A 20,087-nucleotide genomic window follows, 5' to 3' on the forward strand; every position below is an offset into this window, starting at 1 on the left:
CACATAGATAAAGTTGGCCACTTTGCTCAGGCAAGACATGGAGTCCCATGCTATGCATTCCCCATTTTTTGTGTTCCATTTCTCCATTATATAAGTGAGAACGAGAAATCCCAATCTGTGGAAGTGTGAACACACTGTGCTGTTTGACCAAGAGAACCTACTTCAACACTGTTAGCTCCTGGAAGCACAGGATACATTTCAGGTCTCCTGGGAATTGAGTAAGATGCTCCTCCTGAGAAATGGTGGCTGTTCCTCTGGCTCTAACCATCTTTCTTTGCCACAGGGAGTAAAAAATATCTCAAGATTTGCAAAAGCTTATCAAGTTTGGTCATCAGGGAAAATTATGTCAAAACACACAGATATTCCAGCACTGGGACCAGCAAAGAGCAACCTTCTCCTGCTCCATTCACTTCCCACCACTGCTTCCAGATACTACTAAGTAAGTGAGTAGCTGGGTAACTGGGCATGAAATTCTTTGTGTTGAGGGATGAACACAAGTAGAGTCAGTGAATGTAGATTCCAGAAGCACGCTTACAAATCATAGAAAGAAAGAGTACAAATAATTTTTTGATAGAGTCTGACTTTGAAGTTTTAGGAGCTACAATTCAACAGCAGTCATGATGGACTGGAGGATCTGCTTTAGAACATTGGGAGGTTAAGGAAGTTAACAGCATGCCACCAGAGAAGGTGGGCAGAAGTGCAGCTGTTTTCCTTGAAGGAGAGCATATCATGGGTAACTTGAATCTTGTGCTATTATAACTGAAGATGTATAACTCAAAAAGGGGACAGTACCTGCAGGGAATGTGTTTCTTCCCCAGGAGGAGGTCTTTCTGAGAGTGAGGGTTGCATATCAGACAGGCAGGGCAAGCTTGCATAGGCCTCAGCACACATGCAGTGGGCTGCCAGGAATGCTGCTGTGGGTGGATGATGTGGTAGAATAATTTCCACAGTGTGCCAAATTTAAAATTTCTGAGTAGAAACTAGGGTTGTTGGGGTCCAGGGAGAAACCTCAGATTAATATTTGGAGGGTGTGACTTGATCTATGGGCAAATGTTTCAAAATGCTTAAGAAAACAACACTTTGAAGACATATGGATCAGCTTCACTTAGAGTCAGACAGCTGCTCACTTTAAATAAAAAATTACCCATGCATAATCTTGTCAGCGCCTTAATGGAACTAGGGTTAGTTGCTGGTGTGCAGTTGTTGGGGAGTGTGAAGTGTACTCGGCAGCAGCCTACATATTGCAATGAGAAGTCTGTCTTGGAGATTTCTTTTCCTGTCTGTGCTGACTCCCCAGGCACTTCCACCTGACTGTGCCTATGTGTTTGGCAACTATCCTCCATGGAATCACCTAGATAATTCTCAAAGAGCCCCACTCCCTCACATTTTTCTTGTGTCAGCTTTTGTGGAAGATAAAAATTAGAACTTTCTAGTTCCTTCAGCGCTATGCAGCCCCAGTGTCTACACAAGGATCATCTCTGCCAATCCTGGGCTCCCAATCTCATTCCATGACCTCCCCACACATCACCTTAGCCTCTTCTCTATGTCCGTTCCCGTTGAGATACCCACGGATTCTCTTTTATACCAGGTACTCTTTAACCCTTTTGATTTTATTTAATATTGTCAAACTGGCCTTCCTGTATGATATGTGCAAAAAAGAGCACGAGATGCTGTCCATGGTTATCTAACAGAAGCATTCCTATTCAACACTTGTGTCTTGGATCAGAATTGCCATTCAGAATTATGCCCCTGCCATTACATGGAGTCAGATTTCCGCAGCTATAGCATATTTGGAAAGCTCTTGGTGATCAGGAAGTTCAAGGTGAGGAGAATCATTAGGACCGCATTAATGTCGTCTCAACCCTATAAAGGGAACTTCAATTGATTCTTTGTTAAAGATGTGTCGGTATGTTCTACAGAAATAACCAGCTTTGCTAATCTGAAGTGAAAGGAGAATAAAAAGGAGAGAGAAAACTAGAGAAAAGTCAGGCTCAGAGTACAGTGGATTTTCTTGTTTCGTGCTTTGATATTTCTCTGTCTACAGTATCATTCCAATTATTCGTTTCTCTCTGATTTCCACGACCAGGTTAGAAGGAAGAGAAGATGGATTGGGGGAGGAAGGACACCACCACTCAGCAGTCTGATCATGCTAGCCTCATCATAGTCATGGTGTCCGAATACTCAATTGTCATGCAGTGGATAACTTTTAGTGTGGGTGGATGATTTGACCCACGTGCATACTTTGATCTTTCCTTTGACATTTCCAGATTCATTTAAAAAATGAAAAATAAGCCGATGAAGTTGGTTCTCCTACTTTTGTTACTCAGTAATTGTATGACTGGATAAGAATAAGATATAATAGAATACATAGAATCACAGTTTGGCAATCTATACCCCTTTGCTCTAAAAGGCCCTGAACTGCCATGCCTATTACAAATGCCACCGTGTTCATGCCCTCTGTGTTGACCTTCATTGGGATCCCTGGTCTGGAGACTATACAGTGTTGGATAGGCATTCCATTCTGTGCTATGTACATCATTGCTTTGGCGGGAAATTCTCTGCTTTTGATCATCATCAAAACTGAACCCAGCCTCCATGAGCCTATGTATATCTTTCTGGCCATGTTGGGAGCTACAGACATTGCACTTAGCACCATCATTGTCCCTAAGATGCTTGGAATTTTTTGGTTCCACTTGCCAGAGATCTATTTTGATGTTTGCCTCTTTCAGATGTGGCTCATCCACACATTTCAGGGTATTGAATCAGGGGTCCTGCTGGCTATGGCTCTGGACCGCTATGTAGCAATCTGTTATCCTCTGAGACATGCTACCATATTCACCCGACAACTAGTCACGCACATTGCAGTTGGAGTGACACTGCGGCCTGCCATTCTGGTCATCCCATGCTTATTGCTCATAAAGTGTCGTCTGAAATTTTACAGAACCAAGTTAATATCCCACACTTACTGTGAACACATGGCCCTTGTGAAGCTTGCCACTGAAGATGTTTCCATCAACAAATTCTATGGTCTCCTTGGAGCCTTTATTGTTGGTGGCCTGGACTTCATTTTGATCAACCTCTCCTATGTACAAATATTTATCACTGTCTTCCACCTGCCCCAGAAAGAGGCACGTCTGAAAGCATTTAATACCTGTGTTCCCCACATATGTGTCTTCTTCCAGTTCTATCTCCTGGCTTTTTTTTCCTTTTTCACCCACAGGTCTGGATCATATATTCCATCATATATACACATCACCTTATCCAACCTTTACCTACTGGTTCCACCTTTCTTCAACCCCCTTGTCTATGGGGTAAAGACCAAACACATCCTAGATAAGATAGTAAAAATGTTCCATTCTAAAGATCAGGGCTGATATTTGATAGGAATACCCCCCGTTATGGATTTCATGGCTCATCTATTGGTCCTATGTGATGTGAAAGTCCAGTGAATACTTTGGAGTATCATCAGACTTCATGAATAAATTAATAAATACACAAATTATTATATTAAATAATCCCAAAGGATACTGACTTTAAGTTAAAAAGCAGTCAGAAGAAACAGAGGGAAATTAGAAGAGCAGAGAAGATACTGGAATATTAAATTCTTGTCTATAAGAAAAGTCAGAACACATGACTTCCTTAGCCACCTGATACTGTCCAGGGCTGAATAGAAAAATTTGAGATCCTTTTTCAGATTGTAGAGGAACATAATACCTACACTGATTCTTTTATACTTAGAGCACTAAAATCAACCTCCTTTATATAATATGCAAGTTCCACTACATTCTTTCTCCAACTATTCTAAAATCTTTTTTTTTTAACTCTTTTTATTTTTTTTTTAAATCTTCTTTAGTGTTTACTCTGTAACTTAAAAATTATCTCTGGACTATCGCTTTGTTAAATATAATCTGAACTTTGAAATAAATTTCTTATAAATATTTCATTGTCTCAAAGCCTATGCTTACTAAGTAATTCATGTTTAATCAAATTGATTTAGGTCAAATCAATTGACCTAAAATATGTTTGTTCCATCAAATCTGGAATTAAGTCATATAATATTGTGCTTATTTTTTGTTGTTCTTAAGTGGTCATTTAATTTCTTCATTTGTATAAAGATCAAGTTGAGAAAAGTTCTGATTTTTTTTTTAGGGATATGTAAGTAATTTTTAGACTAATTGTAGACAATATTATTCTAAACCTTTGCTCAATCATTTTCCTGATTCAACCAAAAATAACGCTTTCATCTAAGAAATCTAGACAAATTCTGGAGTCTAGGAATCGCACTACCTTACTTTTTCAAGGTATGTTTTTCTTTTTCATACAAAGCAAAGTACATTTTGTTATTCATTAAGACGATTATACATTAATGTTTACTTTTCATAAAGAAGCTGCATTTTGCAAGCTCATAATAAGTGAGGGCAAATAGTCCAATATTTGTTAAGAATATTTGATGCCAAAAACAGATTTCAGTTTTGTAGGGAGAAAACCATTGTGAAAGTTGGTTACATGCATGAGTTCTGGATCAAAATGAGCTTGGTTCAAATCATTATTTTGCCACTTATGAACTACATGTGTTAGAATACGACTTATTGTCATCAATTCAGCAACTAAACTATCAACAAGGAAGTATAAAAGGAGTTTCATTGGGTGAAAGACATAGAGACGGGGTGGTTGCGGTGTAACAAAATGAAAACATTTATGTGAGGTCCTTCCCATGGGGTGTGGTAACTGGTGAGGACCGGGGAGGGCTTATCATGGTCATCACGGCTGTCACCATCATCATTTTCATTGTGAAAACCCATATTGCTCCTATTGTGCTTGAGCTGAAATGCTGCACCACTACTTTCCAGTTTATTCATACCACACTAAAGTTAATTTTACTTTTTTTATTTTTAAAGATTTTTTAAAAAATCTATTTGTCACAGAGAGAGAGAGAGAGAGAGAGGCAGAACAATCAGGTGGGGCATCAGAGAGAGGGAGAGGAAGAAACAGATTCCCCACAGACCAGAAGGAGCCCAGTACAGGACTAGATCCCAGGCCTCTGGGATAATGACCTCAGCCTAAGGCAGGCGCTTAATCAACTGTGCCACCAAGGCACCCCAGTGTTGACTTTATTTTATTTATTTTTTAAAATTTTTTATTTTTTTTTAAATTTCTTTTCAGTGTTCCATAATTCATTGTTTATGCACCACCCCCAGTGCTCCACACAATACATGCCCTTCCTAATATCCACCACCAGGTGTTAATTTTAAAAACACAAATTAAAACTTTATGTATGACCCAGACTGTGGTCCTTTTCATTCACCTGTACTTGTTGATTGAAGTGTTATTCTATCTCTATCTCTATCTCTATCCACAACTGTGTGTGCATAGTCAAGTTTGTTAGTTTTAGGTCATTTTATATTTCTATGCTTTGATATCTTTGCTTGTACTTTCAGTCTTTAATACAAATGTGTGTGCAAGTGTTCCATTAGGAATGTGGATTACTTCTTATGTCTCCTGTTCCTGCTGCTGATTTCCTTTGTTTGTGTATTTTTAAGCTATGGGTAGTTAGACACTCCTTTTATTGGGCATGTGAAGATCTGAAGTTGAGGGATCTTCCTCACTGATTGACCTTTTCATCACTGTGAAACCCTTCTTTGTCATCTCATATATTATGTAAAAATTGTTTTCAAGTGGCTTTAAATTTCTTGCCTTTTTAAAAAATAGAGAATAAGCTGCTTATTCCATCTATAAACTGTTTCTACTATTATGTATGCTAACATGTATGCACTTTTGCTAGCTGAACTGCTATTCAGCTTTTAAAATTTATTATGGAATGTTCTTTCAACAAGTAACATTGATCATTTGTTTCTTTTGTTTTCTATCCCCCATGTAAAGCTTTCACAGCTGGTATCTCATTACCCTCCCCCTCCATTTCTTCTTTATGCAACTGCTTCTTCCACACTGATCATGTGAAATATTTCTGCTCATGACCTGGATAACACACAACGCATTTTAATGATAAATGTATATTGAATGCAAGAATGAAAGCATAAACACACATTACTTCTTTTAACCAAACTTGCAAAATAAATAAGAGTAATTCTCAAAATAGCATTATATTCCTATTTTCCAGTTGCAAGAACAAACAGACAAAGAGGTGTTCCAAGTTCAAATAACTTAATGACATCATTAACATACTTTATTACCTAAATCAAAAAATTCAATAATATCATATTTTTTGATAGCAATAGCTCAATATCCTGATTTTAAGTTAAAAACATCAATAATTAAGGTCACGTATTTATTCCACAAAAGTTCTAATAGTGTACCATACTAAGTAAATTTATAGATTAAAATCTCTTATCCACAGAGCAAATATATGAAGATAGAGATATGGAAAGGAAAACATGGAGAAGCCAAGTATAAAGCCCCCAATACAGATTTAAACAGTGGCAGAATCTGGATTCAAATTAGACAATTCAATTCGAACCTCCTTTTTAACCAATTCCTTTAACTTGAAACTTCCTTTAACTTGAAAATTCCTTCAACTTCCTTTAACTGAAAACTAATTCCTTTAACTTGAAATGTGCCAGATACCAGGCAATTCTATCAACTTTGAGGCTCCGTGAAAGAAGCATAGCAAGGATGTTTATTACATAGATCTCATGGCATTGGATCATGTCTATGTTACATGTGCTTTACTTTACATGATCTCCAAGTGAGCACAGCAGAAAACGAACTGAACACATCAAAATATAATTTATGTATATGAATTTGTCTGCCTTTACTTTGTAGGAGAAGAGAAAAGAAGAGAGCTAGTTGTCAGTTTCCATAATGATTTCTGAGACATTAGATGCATATGAACTGTAGAGGGCATGATCCTGAGCTCCCAGATCCCTGGGGGCTTGGGCTAGTGGCAGTGAAATCTCTCAGTCCATGTTTAGACCTCCTCTGTCTCCACATTCACTGGGGAATATTTTTTTTTAATTTTTTATTTTTTTATAAACATATATTTTTATCCCCAGGGGTACAGGTCTGTGAATCACCAGGTTTACACACTTCACAGCACTCATCAAAGCACATACCCTCCCCAATGTCCATAATCCCACCCCCTTCTCCCAACCTCCCTCCCTCCAGCAACCCTCAGTTTGTTTTGTGAGATTAAGAGTCACGTAGTTAGCAGCTTTCTTCTACATTTCAAGCTCAATAAATTTATGCTGCTGCCTCAGCGTGATACAGATCTTGCTGTGAGTTTTGTTGGAGGATGAATCCACCAACATGATCTCGGATGGACTTACGGGATAGGGTCAGGTTTGTTTTGCAAGGACAGAAGAAAAGCAGGAAAGGCTATCACAGAGATGTTAGTATATTGGTTATGGTTCCAGCAGCAAATGGATCAGAGTTCATGCTGTTGATGAGGGCTGTTACTGACGGTGCAGGCAGAAGAAGAGGTGCTGCCCAGCACAAGATATAAGGGAATAAGACTAGAATCTCAGGAATGGGAAAGGTGGATGAGATGAAAGCTATGAGGGATAGTGTCATGAAGACAGATGATGGTTTTTCAGGTGTCTGGTAAGAGCAGAACTGGTTCCCAACAACAAACGGTGAGGAAGTCTCACTATCCCCAGTTTACCCCATACTGTTTCTCTACCAGCTTTTCCAAGGATAACCACTCCATCCACCTGCCCTGCACTCACACACATCCTCTCTTACTTGCCTTCCTACCATTGGTACCTGTCAGGTAATGCTCCTAGGGCAGCTCCTTTCTCTTGAATAAGTCAGACAATGGGATTGTTACTAAAGGATTCCTATTCTAGTTCTGATTAATGTAGAAAGAGTTAATGAGACAATCCATGATTTATAAAGCTGTACAATTGAACACTGAGGAGCAAAGCTTTGAAAATCAAGGATTTGGTTGACTAACTGGTATCTTCTAAATATACATCTGCTGACACATACTCTCTTCATAGAATGGCCCTTGTTAACTGGGTTCCTTCATTGGAGATTCAGCCACAAAAACCACAGCTCTAGCTACATTACTGGCATATTTGGTGACATTCGGTATATGATTAGATGATCTTGAGCCTGCTAAAGCAAGATTCAACTAGTGTTGATACTAAATCAATAGTGTTGAAGAGGCTAGGAAAGCATGAAATAACTGAACACTTTATTTTAATTGCCTACTAATTTCTCTCTTTTACATCTTGATAATTTCCTGATTCAAGATATGTAATTTTTAAAAGCTATGATTTTGATCAAAGAATGACGTTCTGTAATGACTAAGACCTCACATTTTTAGAAATTCAGTCATTAGTAAATAAAGAGGTCATTAAAATTCTCAGGGAGCCTGGGTGGAGAAGTCAGTTAAGTGTCTGCCTTTGGCATAGGTTGTGATCCCAGGGTCCTGGAATCGAGTTCCGCCTGGGGATCCTTGCTCAGTGAGGAACCTCCTTCTCCCTCTGCCTGCCACTTCTCCTGTTTTTGCTCTCTTTTTATCCTCCTCTCACTGACAAATAAAGAAATAAAATCTTTAAAAAACCACTCTCAATTGCTCTATAGCCCTCTCCTGAATCGTTTCTGGTATCCCAAGGTTTGCCCTGTCTTGCATTTCTACTTTCTTCATTCGCCTCTGGATGAGGACTCTATCCTTTCCCCCATCTATTTTCTACGTATCTATGCCCTTCTATTTTGGATTCCTCATAACTCCTACAAATTTACAACTTTTCACTTGATAAACTTTATCAACCATTGCAGTAAAACTTATTCAATTCCATTTCTAACACTGTTACATTTAAAAATTAAACTTCTGTTTCTGGTTATCTATAGAGCACTTGTGGAATAAGGAGCCACCTCTGAAATGTGTACTCTGTAGTCCCTATTTTATTTCTCACAGGCGATTATTTCTATTTAGTAAAATCCTCAGAATCTTTAAATAAATGTATCTATTACCAGATAAGGAGTCCCATTATTTCCAAAACATCTTATTTCTCTGTAGCTCTAATGGGTTTTAACTAAACCATATCTAAGAGTAATTGCCTCTCTAACTTTCCATAGCTTTATGATTGTTTATGGTTCAAACACTTTGGGCATTTCCCAAAAGTATCTGTGACTCATTCAATATGTTAAAAATAATATTGTATTCTCTAGACAAAGAGTAGTTTACTACTCTCTTACTATTTACTACTCTTTACTGTAGTTCAGAATGTGCTGACCTCACCTCAGCTTCCTTCATATTCTAATTGAAGAGTATTCTTCTTGTTTTCTCTGAAAATATTTTATTTATATTAAGCCCATCACTGTTACCCTGATGGAGAGTTGAAACTCTGATGTATGCAATTTGCTCCTTTTACTGGGGTAACGGATCCGGGTATGGCTGTATACAGTCTGTCAACATGACATCACTGAGTGCACAACTAGGAGGAGATAGCCACAACCAGTCCTCCTAAGCCCCTGGGTGCTCCCCTGGCACACCGCACAGCCATCCTACACCACTGTTTTTTCTAGGATGAATGTAATTTTATGGCAGTTTATGACAAGATGGGAGTCAGAGATCCTTTCTTTTTCTTTCTTTTTTTTTTTTTTTTTAAGATTTTATTCATTTATTTGACAGTCAGAGATCACAAGTAGGCAGAGAAACAGGAAGAGGGAGGGGAGGAAGCAGGCTCTCTGCTGAACAGAGAGCCCAATGCAGGGCTCCATCCCAGGACCCTGGGACCATGACCTGAGCTGAAGGCAGAGGCTCAACCCACTGAGCCACCCAGGTGCCCTGAGAGATCCTTTCAATGCAAAAAGAACAGGTCTACTCCCTAGGACCTAACCCAAGACACAAGACAAATACTGTGTGACTGTAACAAAGGCCATCAAGTCTTTCAGATAGATGCACGGAATGCAGACTTGTTAGACTCTTTCATTCACCACACAAAGATTCTGAATCTTTTCCATTCTTCGGCTTGATAAAAAGATTAAAATCTCTCTTTAAGTTCAAACCCTTTTTTTTCACCTAAGTAAATGTCAGGCATGAATAATCCTTCATAATTGGAAACCAGAAATAGATATTCTGACTGGCACTAAAATTTTGAAAAAAAATAAGAACACAAAATATATAATGAAATGCCCATAAAATAAATTGTCTTTTGAAATGTTAATAATAACTTTTTGGGATGTAAATATGAGGGTTTTCAATAATGACTGGGAAGTGGTTCTGATTGATTAATCTTCACAAAATAGTACATATATCCTATCAATCCTTTTAGAAAATGGTTCTCAATTTTCCATAGTCCATTTACATCTCTACAATCATAATTATTTATTCTAACAATGTAGATCTCTGGTAAATTACTTTCTTAGATTTCTTCTAGATACTTCCAGGGTCCTGCTCATAAAATAGATAAACGTATAAAGATATCTAATTCCAAGCAGAGGACTTTGGCTAATTGTTGTATCACTTCCCCTGAAAATCAGGAAAGAAAAGAATCAATATTCACTAGTCAAGTGTAAACTTTATTTGAAATTAAACTTATATATTTATATATGTTATAATATTTCTTGTTCATTGTCTTTATTTTAGCCACTTGGGAAGATATACTAAGTATATTAGAACTATTATGATTAATAATACCATCAAGTTGTACTACTTCCAATGTCATTTTAATGTACTAATAAAATATTTTTACACACACACACACACACAAAATGCACATCATTACATCATCTGAATTCTGAACATGACTGAGACTATTTGTGTATCACATAGAAAGATTCCATTTAGTTCTCTGTCAGCATGTCTACAGTGATTAGTATGAAGAACTTGAGATGTTTTCACTGGCCTTCCTTGGTTCATTATTTGTATAAAAGTGTCATTGACTGTGTTATCTTGGGGCACTGTCTTCTCTTAGAAGTTTCTGGAAGGACAGTCTATTTGGCTTCCAATCCCCAAGGACACCAGGATTTGAGATTTTTTATTAGATGCAGATGTGCTATGAGACATAGTCTCCTAGGTTTTGAACCATATGTGTGTGCTTTTTCACGGTGTCCCGGGCTAATTTAAAGCTCACCAGTGACTGGTACAAAAAATCCCCAGGCGACAACGGTACTACAAAACAGCCATCCTCACTATCGGAAATACCAAAAAAATTTTCACTCTGTGGCTTCTACATATGTTACCACAAATGATTCCAGGTGAGTCCTTTGGCCTTAGACCTGCACTAAGTGTGGGGAACATGGAGGATTGTTTTCAAGGAGAACACAACACCTTTATGCTTCAAGAAATTGGCAGGATGATAAAAGAGCAATGGGGTCTTAGAGTAGCTGCTTGTTTAAATGGGAAGAAGATTTTGTCCATGTTGCTGTTCAGAATATTTCTGAGTCAATTAATCACACACTGGGTGAGATATTTTAAAGTGAGCCTCACAGGAAGGAGAAGCCTTGAGGAAAATTAGGGCTGATCAAAGCACGGGAAGCTTATTTGTTTTAGGTCAGGAAATTATACATGTTTAGACTGGAAGAGTTCCAGTAGCAATGACGCCTCAAGTCATTCAGGGGAAATCATATCTGGTAACATGCTCATCAAGTATCTGAGGTAGTCAGGTGAAGGACAGGGTCAAAATGCCAGTTTTGTAGAGAGTGAGAAAACCTGCTCTAGAAGAATAGCCATGAGGCCTCATGAAGCTGGAAAAGTAAAATTATCCTGAAGGAAGGAAACTACTTTCTTCACATGATGAATATACTTTGAAGGAAGGTTTCCCATATTACTTATCTGATAGTGTGTTTACTGGCTCCTTTCCTTTTTACCCTTCTTTGGTTGACCGCCATATAAACTTCTGCCAAGCTGAATTTTGCACATTCTTCTCTCAGTATTCTTCAGGTCAGGTATGACCCACATAGCCATGTTAAATCTCCCAAATGTCAACACTTGATAAAGAGAGTAGCACACACTTTTGAGCCAAATCACAATGTTAGCCAGTATGTGAATGACCTGATGTGTAAACTTGGACCCATTTCATATGTACAGAATATAGTAAGCATGTGTGTATTTATGGATTTTATCTATTTGGTCAAATAAGAAAGTACTATAGAAATTTCTTCCCTCAGAATATGGAAAGGCACAAACTGATTAAAAACTCTTTTACAATCCAGCCTGATCTATTCACACACTGAAAGATAGCTCATATTCTTACTGAATTGAATGATAAAATCTCAGAAGACAAATCTTACTTGCTTTTTCTTCTTTTTCAGTATGCCATGTAATTTGGATCCAAGTAGATCCACTTAGAACAACAGCAAGTCTTAGTTTTTCATTAATGTAATGGATTAATGATATAAATACCATAAGATAAGGCAGACAGTGTAATTTAAAATGCTTAAAAGTCTTAGGAACACAAATAATACAATATGTATTCAATAAATGGTAAATACTAGTTTTGAATTCCAAGCAGTCAGGATAATGAAGATTCTTCCAAATACAGGATAAATAACTTCAACATGTTGCCCAATTGTTTTTTGAAGTGCTTGAAACAGGTAGATAATAACAAATCATTAGCACATAATCTCTATTTTTGGTTAATAATATAACCTTCTGATTTGAGGAAAATCTAGATTGACTCATATATTTGCAAAAAGAAATGTTTCCAAAACAAATTGTCTTGGATAGGAAAGCCTGACTCATAGTTGAATTAAGTTAGGAGAAAACAGAGTAATAAATGCTTCTGCAATTGACCGAGATGTGTTTTATAGAACTTCACAAGTCTCAAGAACAATCTAAAGTTATCAGACAGAACTTGAAGGAATGTGGACAAGGTGTGATTATCTGATTTTTTCTAAATAGCCTATCTCTCATTTTAGACCCTTGTCCTTTCTTTATCTGTTTTATACTTGCTGAAATAATTTTTAAAGGAGCTTAGAAATTGCTAAAAGAAAATGAATATAAGTTGGGAATTAGTTCATTACATATTCTGAGTAAAAAACACTTTCTTGAAGAAAATATAAATGCCAGTTATAAGGAATCACCAGACAAGAAAATTCTCAAGGGCGTTGAAAATGATAAGACAAATACATTCATGAGAGACCCTGATGATTATAATTTAATGTGTTAGATTCAGCAGCAAAGGACAGAGACTAAAAAACATAAAAGTATAAGTAAAGAAAACATTAAATTTCACAGAGTGTCACTGTTTTACAAATACTTAAGAATAAATGTATATTCAGCCTTAGGGATTGAAAAATGATTACTGATGGGCAGAGAGAAGAGCAGAGAGCACAGATTGGCATTTCAAATACATACAAGAGATGTGCAAAAAGCATGACACAGTAGGAACAAGCTCTGATAGAAACTGCCACAGAAGACAGCCATGAATTAAAAGTAATTGATTTCTTTTCACGGAGAAGAAGCAGGAAAAGTTGCACCATGCATGATTAGGTTTTGGAAAAACATAGAAACTTTGACAAATTAGGTTGAAAACACTCTGAATGGAGGAGAGAGGGATCAAACTGGGAAGACGCTATGCTGAGAAGACAGGCTGATGAGCTGCAAAACTGAAAAATACTCTGGTCAAACTTGTCTTCTGATTATGGTCAGCGGAATCAGTCAGCAGCACCATGATTGCTGACAGCCTAGTAGGAGTCTAGTTCTTGAAATGACTGTACTTTGCATTAAATAAATTTTTCCAGGTCCAATTAGCAGGTTACAAAAAAAAAAAAAAAAAGCACATATGATGAGTGGAAAACAAAATACAAAAAAACTCTTTTTGTTCTATTAGTCATGGAATAGAAAAAACCACCCTATCCATTTAACTTTTGTCATAGAAAGTGATAAAAGCATGTTGAAATATTGACCTGATGGTTGTTCTTACAAGGACATTCTGAAAAGAGAAAAATTGAAAGGATTCATTGAAAAGATACAATAAGATGGATGATATTCCATTGCACGTCTTTATGCATTCACTTGTTGATGGGCACTGAGGTTTTTTCCACATCTTGGCTATTGTGCATAACGCTGCAGTGAACAAAAGACTGAATATTTCTCGTCACTATTCCTCTTTTCCAGTCCTTTGTGTGTGTGTGTGTGTGTGTGTGTGTGTGTATATATATATATAGAGGTGGAATTGCTGGGTTACATGTAGATTGTTTTTAAGTTTTTGATGCACTTCCACATTGCTGTCCTTAGTGGTTGGCAAACAAACATTCCCACTAACTAGGTAAAATGGTTCCCTCTTCTCCATTTTCTCTGCAACATTTGTTATCTCTGAATGATGACAGCCATTGTAATGGAACTGAGGTGATATTTCACTAGTTTTCAGCCATTTGTGACCAAATGGTGAACTCAGAGTACATTATGATCTGTGAGAAGAGTCAGACAGATAAATTCCAACACATATGCTATCATATATGTGGAATGTTCAAAAAGCTGAATAAGGAAAAATTAAAAATAAAAATTATGTGTAACAGGGCTGAAGGACAAGAAAAGAGAGGGGTTATTTTATTAGTAGATAAATAAGTTCTGAAGATCTACAGCACAGGATAGTGATGATAAACAAAAATCATGTATTAAAATCATCAAACTTACCAAGAGACTAGATCTTCATTTTTCCAACCATGAGAAAGAAAACATAACAAAGCAATGTGATAGAGTGCTGGCTAACACTACAATGGAACTCAAAGTGCAATATGCAAATGTATCAAATCAAAAGGCCATGCACCCTGGGCTTAGAAGTTTTCATGTCACTTATCTTTCACATATATATAGGATCGAGAGGATGAAATATGCATTATCTGACTAAGGTATATTTTGTTAAAATAAAGTATTTTCTTCTTATTTTTTTATTCTCATAGTCTTGATGAGGAATAGAAGATGAAACAGCAACACCACTACTTGATTCTACAGACCAAATCATCATGCTCATACCCAATGGTTCTGTCTTCATGCCCCCTGTCCTGACACTCACTGGCATTCCTGGGCTGGAGTCAGTGCAGCATTGGATTGGGATTCCGTTCTGTGTCATGTATTTCATCGCTGTGATTGGGAATTCCCTAATTTTAGGGATAATCAAATATGAGCACAGCCTCCATAAGCCCATGTACATATTTTTGGCCATGCTGGGGGCCACGGACATTGCACTTAGCACCTGCATTCTTCCCAAAATGTTAGGCATCTTCTGGTTCCACTTGCCAGAGATTTCCTTTGAAGCCTGCCTTTTACAAATGTGGTTTATTCACTCATTCCAGGCAGTTGAATCAGGCATTCTACTGGCAATGGCCCTAGATCGATATGTGGCCATCTGTGACCCCCTGAGACATACCACCATCTTCTCCCAACAACTCTTGATTCACATTGCAGTTGCGGTGACACTAAGGGCTGGTATTCTTGTAGCACCATCTATTGTGCTCATCAAATGTCGTCTTAAACTCTACCGAACCACAGTGATCTCCCACACTTATTGTGAGCACATGGCCATCGTGAAGCTGGCCATTGAAGATGTCTGCATCAACAAGATATATGGTCTTTTTGTTGCCTTCTGTATCTTAGGGTTTGACATAATCTTCATCACCTTGTCTTACATTCAAATCTTTATCACTGTGTTTCAGTTGCCCCAGAAAGAGGCACGATTCAAGGCCTTTAATACCTGCATCGCACACATCTGTGTCTTCTTACAGTTCTACCTCCTTGCCTTCTTCTCCTTCTTCACACATAGGTTTGGTGCTCACATACCACCATATGTTCATATCCTCTTATCAAACCTGTACCTGTTAGTCCCTCCTTTCCTCAACCCTATAGTCTATGGTGTGAAGACCAAACAAATTCGTGACCATGTCCTGAAAATATTTTTCTCCAAAAAACCATCTTGATCATTATTGGCTCCTTCCACAGACATTTTAGGCTGAGTCAAGCAGGAACATCATATGGTGAAAAATTAATATCTTCCACAAACATTAAGTTCAGAAAGTATTTATTATTAGTAGCTTATAATTGAATGAGGTGTTCAACAACTTTGAAATAGTCAAGAATGATGGTTTGCTCTTCATATAAGAAATAAATTTTCTTGTGGCCTGAATTCAAAATTTTCTTTTTCTTGTGTATTTTTCCTATTAGTTTAAATATAGGGGTTTTTCTCTGGCAACACTTTGACCTACACAGAAACAAAATTACAGAAAATAGGACAATTCCAGTTTCTTCCAAGGACCATATCATATATCAATATTCTCAAATTGGTAACCGAGGCCATAGCTATGTTTCTAGCTATATCTCATTTTCTCTTTTCTTTTCTTATTTCTTTTTTTTAAAGATTGTATTTATTTGGCAAAAAGAGACACAATGAGAGAGGGAACACAAGCAGGGGTAGTGGGAGAGGGCAAATAGGAAGCCAGTTGCAGGGCTCGATCCCAGGACCTTGGGATCATAACCTGAGCCAAAGGCAGACATTTAACAACTGAATCACCCAGGCACCCTATAATTCATTTTCTAGTATTTGCTTTTGTATCTATATTTGGACACATTTAGGATCATTTACATGTTTCTCTATATGGTCTAAAATATTGGTAAATACGAAAATAATGTAAAACATAGTGATATGGGCAACACCAAGTAGATATGGACATAAAGTATAAACGGTGATGATGATGCATAGGAAAAAATATACTAAAAAGATTTCTGGAAAAGCATATTCACTAATAGGCTTTCTTTTGTTTTTGTTTTCTACCTTTCTTTAATTTTAAAGATATTTATTTATTTTACTATGTTCAATTAGCCAACGCATAATACATTATTAGTTTATGATTAAGTGTTCAACAACTAATTAGTTGTATATAACACCCAGTGTTTACAACCACACATGCCCTCCTTAATATCCATCACCTTGTTACACCATCTCTCCATTGACCTCCCTTCAAATAATCCATTCAATGAATGGGCAGAAGACATGAACAGACACTTCTCTGAAGAAGACAAAAAAATGGCTAACAGACACATGAAAAAATGTTCAACATCATTAGCCATTAGGGAAATGCAAATCACAACCACAATGAGATATCACCTTATACTAGTTAGTATGGCTAAAATTAACAAGACAGGAAACAACAAGGGCTGGCAAGGATGTGGAAAAAGGGGAACATTTTTACACTATTGGAGGAATGAAAGCTGGTACCGACACTGGAGAACACTATGGAGTTTCCTCAAGATGTTAAAAATAGAACTACCCTAAGACCCAGGAATTGCACTAACAGGTATTTACCCCAAAGATACAGATGTGTGAAAATAAGGGGCAATTGTACCCAGTGTTCATAGCAGCAATGTCCACAATAACCAGACTGTGGAAGGAACCAAGATGTCCTTCAACAGATGAATGGATGAGGAAGAGGTGGATCATATATACAATGGAATATTATTCAACCATCAGAAAGGATAAATACTCACCATTTGCATCAACATGTATGGAACTGGAGGGGATTATACTAAGTAGAATAAGTCACTCAGAAAAAGGTAGTTATCATAAGATTTCATGGATATGTGGAACATAAGGAATCATGCAGAGGACCACAGAGGAAGGGAATGAAAAGTGAACAGGAAGAAATCAGAGAAGGAAACAATCCATGAAAATCTTCTTTTTTTTTTAACAGTTTATTGAAATATGATTCACATATAATAAACTAGCACATACATAAAGTATAAAATTTGATTAATTTTGGCATCTACACACCTATGGATCCATCACAACAGTTAAGATAATGAACTGAAACACTACTCCTAAAAGTTTCCAATGCTCCTTTTTGACTCCTACTGAACCTTCTTATATCCCTGGCTGGTTCCAAAAACCATTGATCTACTATCTGTCACTAGGGAGTAGTTTGTATTCTCAAGAATTTTACAAATTTGACTCATGCAGTGTAAATCTTTTGTAGTCTCTTCTTTCACTTGTTGAAATGCTTTTTTTTCAGGAATGAAAATGTGATCAGTACTTATACAGAAATAATACTTCTATAGACACACTTATAAATGATTTTATCTAATTAGAGTTTCACTCGAATGTGAAGGTTGAAGTTCCAGAAATGAACATTTGGAAATCTAATTCCCCTAGTAACTGTCTATGCAAGTATCTTGAATATAAAACCCATATCTTATTTATACTCAGTTCCACAATACATAGGGCAACCAATGCCAGAGACTTCTTAGAACCTCTGTAAAAATGACTTTGGATAATGAACACCTCAGACATTTTCTTGTAATTGGTCAGGGGTATTCCAAAGGAACCAGTCTGAAGGCTTGAGGTACTATGCAACATCAGTATAGAGAATATCTGCATAGAAAGGAGTTTATTCCCATATTAATAAGATGAACAAAGATGATGTCATGAATGATCATTATGGATCCTGAAATAAAGTATGAGTGAAACACAAAACTAGAAGAGGAGAGACTGACTCTTAAAACAGTGATTTCAGATCTTCACTCATTGCTAATCCTCTGCCCACGTCCCTTCAACCTCTGTCAGGATGCTTCAAAAATAGCTATCTGGTTTAATCTTATTCATTCAAGCATCAAGTGAACCAATAAGACGCTTACTGAAAAGAAATGAACACACAGAGAGAAACACAGGGATCTCTAATGTTGAATTGAGACATAGTCAGAGGAAGGAAAAAAAAAAAAAAAGAAGAAGAAAACCACCACTATAGAAAATGGAGGGGATGATAGTGTTCAAATGGCAGAGGTGGAGGATATTTTTTGGGAAATAAAGTCTTGTTGAATAAAACAAATAAATCTGAGTCGTAACATTTTGGTGCTTAGTAAAATTCACGTGAACATGAAGTATATAAAGTAAGAAACAGCGAATACCATGATAGAAGGAAGAAAACACATTTGTGGATATTAGACAAGGAAAAAAGATGTTTAAAAAGATAATAAACATTTAATTAATTCATTTGAATTCCGTATTAGGGGATTCAATATTTCAGGAAGTTGTGGCTACCATTGTGCATCCTGAGTACTTGATGACATTATCCCTCCAAGGGAAGAAAATGGCAAACATATGAATTTTTAGAGACTATAGCCAAAAATATAAAGAATGGAGATAACTGTGTGATATTTCTGAGAAAAAAATCAAACCTAATAGAATACGATGGTAGCATTGCTATGATTTGGACCTGTGTACAAATGTTGAATGAAGGTATGACAGTGGGCATCCAGGCCTTTCTCTCAATCTAATGAAGACTTTTTGGTTTTACACTTTTGAATATATTAGCTGGGTTTCTCATGGATACATTTCTTCAGTTTAACAAGTTCTCCACTACTCCTACTTTTCTGATGACTTTTAAATAAATGCATATTGAATATTTTCCTATGTTTCTCTCTAGTTATTGAAATGATCACAAGAATTTATTATTTTGATTACATGGTAAGTTAAACAGATTGACTTTCTTTTCTGTTATTTACCAAATATTGAATTGACACATATAATTATAAAAACAAAGATAACATGCATATACTGAATTTAGAGGAAGTCAGCTGGCTGTTGATCAGTTCAAAATCCAGCAGATGAGGAAAGGAGAGAAAGGCTGAGGGAAGCCCTGCTCAACTCCCTAGAGCATCAGTAGGTGTGTGTCTGGCAAGGGAGAGTGGCAGCAAGCTCCGGAGGTCACTTTGGAAATCAATTAAGAGCATCTGTTGTGGGGTGCCTGAGTGGCTGAATCAGTAAAGCTTTTGGTTCAGGTCATGATCCCAGGGTCCTGGGATACAACCTACATCAGACACCTTGCTCAACAGGGAGCCTGCTTCTCCCCTGCCTGCCATCCTCATGCTTTTGCTATTCTCTCTCTGTGTAAAATAAATAAAAAAATATTTTAAAAAAGGAAAAAGGGTGTCTGTTGCTTTATTCTCATTTTACCAGTGATGGACATGAAGCTATGGAGAGTTACAATAAATACCAGAAGCACACACAGCGCAAGTTTCAGCCCTGATTAGGAAGGAGCAGAGCTATTTCCGTCCAAAAGTTGGCTCTTTCCCACCACGAGCTGTTGAAATGACCTCACAGCATTGTGGAATGTATATTTTGCCTGTGGCATTGAGTATCTCTCAGGTCACCAGTGGAATGTGCACACCCCCTAACACATTAACTGTTGCC

General features: G+C 37.1%; 2 protein-coding genes across 2 annotated transcripts; both read left to right on the plus strand.

Annotated features, from left to right (window-relative positions):
* The first annotated feature begins 2,423 nt into the window (after positions 1–2,423).
* Positions 2,424–3,374, plus strand: LOC101672722 (olfactory receptor 52A5-like). Its single transcript, XM_004779067.2, has one exon. It carries the CDS (start codon positions 2,424–2,426, stop codon positions 3,372–3,374), a length of 951 nt encoding a protein of 316 aa, XP_004779124.2.
* Positions 3,375–14,874: 11,500 nt separating this feature from the next.
* On the plus strand, positions 14,875–15,825 carry LOC123389589 (olfactory receptor 52A5-like). Its single transcript, XM_045071500.1, has one exon. The coding sequence runs from the start codon at positions 14,875–14,877 to the stop codon at positions 15,823–15,825; it is 951 nt and encodes a 316-aa protein (XP_044927435.1).
* The last annotated feature ends 4,262 nt before the right edge of the window (positions 15,826–20,087 follow it).

This window comes from Mustela putorius, unplaced genomic scaffold, assembly GCF_011764305.1.
Source record: "Mustela putorius furo isolate JIRA1106 unplaced genomic scaffold, ASM1176430v1.1 tig00003987_pilon_pilon_pilon, whole genome shotgun sequence".
Lineage (NCBI taxonomy): Eukaryota > Metazoa > Chordata > Mammalia > Carnivora > Mustelidae > Mustela > Mustela putorius.